Source organism: Thunnus maccoyii, chromosome 2, assembly GCF_910596095.1.
Source record: "Thunnus maccoyii chromosome 2, fThuMac1.1, whole genome shotgun sequence".
Lineage (NCBI taxonomy): Eukaryota > Metazoa > Chordata > Actinopteri > Scombriformes > Scombridae > Thunnus > Thunnus maccoyii.
In genome coordinates this window covers 34,311,733-34,317,334 of record NC_056534.1, presented here as the reverse complement: position 1 = coordinate 34,317,334, position 5,602 = coordinate 34,311,733, and the positions used below count along the sequence as shown (strand labels likewise).

The window sequence follows — 5,602 nt, the reverse complement described above, 5'->3', positions numbered from 1 at the left end:
AAAAGAACAAGAGAAGTAATGGCACATGCAGATACTGACACGCTTGCTTCTGCAGGGAAGGCATAGTACATCTGGAACAGAAGAAATATGCCATTTAACACAGAGGAAATGAGATTAGAGTGTGTTTGGTTTCACGCAAAATGTTATGTCTCCTAAACTAAAAATGTATATACCTTCTGTTCATTTACAATGTGCCTCACTTCTTATACATATGTCATCACCAGGAGGCTCATGAAGGGGAAAGATATCAACGGACGAAAATGAATGAAGCACTTCTGAATGCTGTGTTTTGTAACCTCCACCTAACCAGGTGTGACTCAGTTACTCTTAGAGGAACAAAACTCTGCGGCGTACACTGAAATTGAGCACCACAAATGTAGATAATAAAAGGTAGATAACATAATGCAATATATACAGTATAACAAAATATATACTACTTAAAATGTGACTATCCCTGTAAGACTCATCATAGCGTATCATGCTCAACTGTAAATAAAGATTTGGCATTATTATCAAAATGATTTGATTGGTTATTGACTCCTAACCACAAAATTAAGTAAATTATTAACAAAATTATTATTTTGAAAAGTGGCAGTCTTGAAAATGTTACATTTTTGTGTTGCTGTATAACTTACCACATCATGAGCAGCACTATGGTAAAGTTTCATCTTTTATCTGTGAAGATGAGCTCTCGTAATAAGGCCTTTGTCAGAATAAATAAATAAATAAATCTTCTGTGTTAGTCTCTGCTTGTAGTGTTTTGCAACTTGATGACTTACCTTTGTTTGTTTTTACCTGAGTGAGCTGCCAAACAGGATTTACTACTGTTACCACATGTGGAACCTCCCTATGGCAATGCAAACGATGAAATGACAGAGCCAATGTGAAGCGAGGGTTTCATTTGCACAGAATGAATACACAAACACCAACACGATAATATGAAGAAAAGGTAAACGTCTGTAATAAAATTAAATGTAGAAACTATTTGTCATGTGGTTTCTTATCAAACACTGTGAAAAAAATCACATGCAAGATAAGATGTTAACTCCGGCAGCTTTAAACAAGAGTGTAGAAGAAATTCTATGTGGCTGCACCTGTAAATCCTGTGAGCTGGAACCACCTTACTGGCAAACGACATTGCATCTGCACTCTCTTCATTTGATTTTTTGCCTCAAAAGAATACAGTAACATGCTGTTGACAGCACTTGACAGAGGACAGGTAAGCCAATCAGATTGTATACACTGTTGACGGACATGATGAGGATTTTTATTGATGGATCAGAGAACAAAGAAAATATTGTGTGGCTCCTGATTATAGTTGATATTGTATCATTTATCTTTTACACTGCAGCCACTTGTACAGTACTTGCAGCTTTAAACATACAAACTGAGTTAATGTAAATGAAAATAGTTAAATAATACAACAGTCTGATGTATTTTTGTAAAACACATATATATCCCTTTAGTTTAGAAACTGGGCAATCCTTTGTGTGATGCTGGCGGTGGTGCTACTATTGTATAATGACCCATTTCTAATACCCTGGTGGCCCCAGAAACCTGCTGAGGTGAGAGAACAGTACTTTCTTTCAGATGCACATAATATAGTACAGTTTACACACTGAATATAACCAAATTGTTGATTCCGCTCACTGTAGCTATTTCTTATCTGTCTGTTGCAGAAAACAAAAACTGATAGTTTACCTCTGGATATGGCGACAGATTCCATTGATGACATGTATGATGGTTGCCGATCCGAAGCAGCCTCTGTGATCGACCTGTTTGGTGTGTTTGATTGGCACTACAACAGAAACTTCAGTTTAGCCTGGGCTTCCGTTGAAAAAGATGCAAAGAAACCTGCACACAAGCACCTGAAAGATGACCATGCTGTAGCTATGTACATGTACACGAAAGTGAAAAAAATCCGACAACTTTTCAACGAAGCAGTAAAAGCAGGGAAACACATATACAGTACGTACAGCTTTAAGTTCCACTACCTCTACTTCTACCTGACAGACGCCATTCACATTCTGCGTCAAAATCAAACATCTTGCAGAATCACTTATCACAGATCACTGGAAAATTTTAACCACAATGTCATCAACACCAACATGCGTTTTGGTGCTTTCATTTGGGCAACTTCAAGCAAGCAGTCGTTTGATTTTAATGGCAATGTTTCCTGTTTTGAGATCTACACATGCTTTGGTGCTGATATAACATATTACTCTGCTGAAAACCAAAAGGGACAGGTTTTGATTCCTCCTTATGAGGTTTTCAAAATCACTGATGTCCTGACAAATGACCAGTGGTGCAGTGTGGTTTACAAGCTACAGAGCACTAAAACACCAAGGCGAGATTTAAATTGTAAATTGAATAAAAAACAAATGGAAACATATTTTGGAGCTGTTTTAACACGCTGGCATGTAAGCAGAGTTGTGACGATGTCAGCATGTATAATACTGTGGATAATAAGTTCTTTAATTCTCATAAAAAAGAGGCAAAAGCGTTTTGTGGCTACGGTGCTGGGAACTCTTCTGGTGCTGGTGATCATTATGGTGATATGGAGAATTATCCAGTGAATCAAACAGGAAAGAACACTTTATCTTGTGGTGTTACATCATCAAGAGACATCAGAAGTGTTGTTTTTAAAGTTAAGATAATACCGGTGTTGGCTTTGTTTTTAGAGGACATGCTATGCTCAATAAACCATTATAACTAATATCAAAGTAGGGAAATTTCCATGGAGGAAACTCATCTTTGGTTGTTATATAATAGTACCAGTAGGAGTAGACAAAAATATTTTTGAACAATCTTTGCTTGATCTTGAATCTTTGAACATTTGCAGCTTCACAAATTTCAGAAAGAAGACACAAGTTGGCTGTTCATACCTGAACATTTATGTTTTATTGGTGCATTTTCTAACAGGAGTAGAGAGCGTTTTCCAAAAAAAAAAAAAAAAAATTACCTGGATTTTTAAATTTTGAAGCACTGCTTGAATACACAGAAAAGTATCCCTCTATCATAGCCTTACATTTCCAATTTCAACATGTACACTGCTGTATGAAATGTAATATTGTAATTTATCACCCACTAATAATGTGTCACTGATATTCACACTTAAAATGTCATTAATGAACAATATTTGTGGTGTTGTTTTAGCTGTTTTAATAAACACATCATACAGTATATGGACCATCTCTGCATACTGTATCTCTATTGTACATTTTTCTGTCCAGTGTGTGGAGTCCTGTTGTGCCTTCATTGTGTCTATTCCCACATACAGTTCTACAAACAAAATAAACAGATTATGTTTCTGCATATATCAAAATTACCCCCATGTCCAACCTTTAACATATTTCTAAATATTAAAAAAAAACAGGACATTGATACAGTTCTATTAAAAATCACTATGTGATCCATCTTGAAAGAATTTATCCTGCATCCATGAAATAGACTTGAAAGTTTATGAGTTATTATAGTAATGCAGACGGATAGTTTTGCTTCAACAATGGTAAATTTGCTCAGAATCTTCTTAAGGAATTCTTAAATTAGTTTGAAACCACCTTATTTCCAGACACACAAACCCATATGCTTCCTTAAAATCAAAGAGGAATGGTTTGAATGTACTCTGTATTGAGAAAGTCCTTGTGAAGGTCCTGCTCCTGATTGGAATGACCTGCAGCTGGTAAAAGACACACACAAGCTAATACTTCACATGTCACCAAAGAACCACTACAGCATGTGAGAATTGAACTGAGGTAAGTGAATAAAAGTCTTGATTTCTTCTCTTAACATTCACAGTTTTTGATCAGATTCCAAACCATCCCGGAAATACATGCTTTTACTTTGTGAATGCAAGTGATTACGTCAATAAAAAAGGGGTGAAGTCCACTTCAAGGCTGATTTCAATCTATCCAAACAAGTTTTACTTCATTGTTTTTATGTTTGAGGAATGTTCATCACTCAACAATGTTAGATGAAGTAACCAGAGTCAGGTATGATTATTGAAACAAACAAACAAACTGTGTTTAATGAAAGAGGTATTCTGTGTGCAGGTCTCTGGTGGCTGGTGAAGATGGCAATGATGGCAGTTTGGATGGCAATTCTAATGACTTATGGAGCCTCTATAGGAATTGCAAAGGTAGTTTACTGTACAAGCTGACTGTTCTGTACTGACATCTGTAGGTAAACTTATCTATTTTTTTCCTCATGCTTGCTAAAATTGTTTTGCAGAACTCTGTTGAACCTGGGTTAAAAGGTCAAGTTCCACTGGATTTGGCTCCGAACGCTGTTGATGACATGTACACTGGTTGCAAAGACAAAATGGAGAACAGAGTCAAGAATGAATATCTGGCGAATGAGAAAAACAAAGACATGAATTTCACACTAGCCTGGGTTGAAGCAGAGAAATTCTATAACAAAAAATGGAAGCGTAAAAAGGGGAAGCAACCTTCTACTGGACTGGGGAAAGAACAGATCATGGCTTTTTATATTTATACCCTCGATAAACCAAAAATCTATCTGGATTTCAATAACGCAGTGCGGACACAGAAAGCTAAGTACAAGACCACGTTCATGTATCACACACTTCACTTTTTCCTGACTGACGCCCTTCAAACTCTCAACGCTTGTAAACCTGTAGCAGAACGATGTCTGACTGGCTTCCGTAGAGTCAACAGCTACTTCAGCCAAGATGTTGTCAACAAGGGGATTCGCTTTGGCTCTTTTACCTCCATCTCAATGGGTTGGTACCCCAGTGCTGAAAGATTTGGAGACAAAACATGTTTTGAAATCGTCACATGCTACGGAGCGGACATCTCGCTGTACTCTAAGCTTGGAGAGTCGGAAAGGGAGGCCTTAATTCCTCCTTATGAGGTCTTTAAAGTGACAAAGATAGAGAAGAGATCTGACCGGAAGAATCTTCCATGTGAGGTGGTCTATAAAGTGAAGAGCATAGGAAAAACTCTGTCCACTTTGAATTGTGCTCTTTTCTAAAATAACCAGTCTCAAGTGTTTAAGAAACAATTCATATCAATAAAAAAATGCAAATAATACTGAATGTTGAGTTGCACCAGATGAGATGATTTCACGTAATTTTCAAAAATTTATTCGTATATTGATTTGTAGATTTAAATAAAGGCATAGTGATATTCTGACAATTTTGTTATTATGCATAGGAAATGCCAATATTTTAATATACAGTTACAGTTAATAAACTTTTGAAGTCCCAAATACCCAGGGATGAAGAGTTTATGAAAATGTATTCTTTAAATATCTGTAACAATGGTTAAAAAATCCTGTCAAAAGTGTAAAAAAAAAAGGGTACAAAATGTAATAAAATATACTTGTTTCACAAACTGTGCTTGTTTGTCTTAAGTTTTGTGGAATCTGTGGAACACCTGTGATTAGAAAGGCCGTACACTGGTGACAGACATGAGAAAGCCCACGGGAGTTGCTTGAGCTCATGCAAAGCTGGTGGAAAATTACAGATGAAATCGTTCACTCGATGGCTTTCAAATTCTTAATGCTCTAAGACCTTAAGCCGAAAGATAACTGACTGGCTTTCGTAGAGTGGACGTAAAATCAACAAAGAGACTTTTGACTC

At 36.5% G+C, this 5,602-nt stretch overlaps 2 protein-coding genes across 2 annotated transcripts; both read left to right on the top strand.

Annotated features, from left to right (window-relative positions):
• Nucleotides 1-1,493: 1,493 nt before the first annotated feature.
• LOC121905247 (ecto-ADP-ribosyltransferase 4-like) lies at nt 1,494-2,576 on the top strand. The gene is made up of 2 exons (XM_042423369.1): nt 1,494-1,565; nt 1,680-2,576. Exons 1-2 carry the CDS (start codon nt 1,494-1,496, stop codon nt 2,574-2,576), a joined length of 969 nt encoding a protein of 322 aa, XP_042279303.1.
• Nucleotides 2,577-3,644: 1,068 nt separating this feature from the next.
• On the top strand, nt 3,645-5,355 carry LOC121882258 (NAD(P)(+)--arginine ADP-ribosyltransferase 1-like). Its single transcript, XM_042390360.1, has 3 exons — nt 3,645-3,755; nt 4,053-4,138; nt 4,231-5,355. Exons 2-3 carry the CDS (start codon nt 4,073-4,075, stop codon nt 4,990-4,992), a joined length of 828 nt encoding a protein of 275 aa, XP_042246294.1. The 5' UTR covers nt 3,645-3,755; nt 4,053-4,072; the 3' UTR covers nt 4,993-5,355.
• Nucleotides 5,356-5,602: the final 247 nt, after the last annotated feature.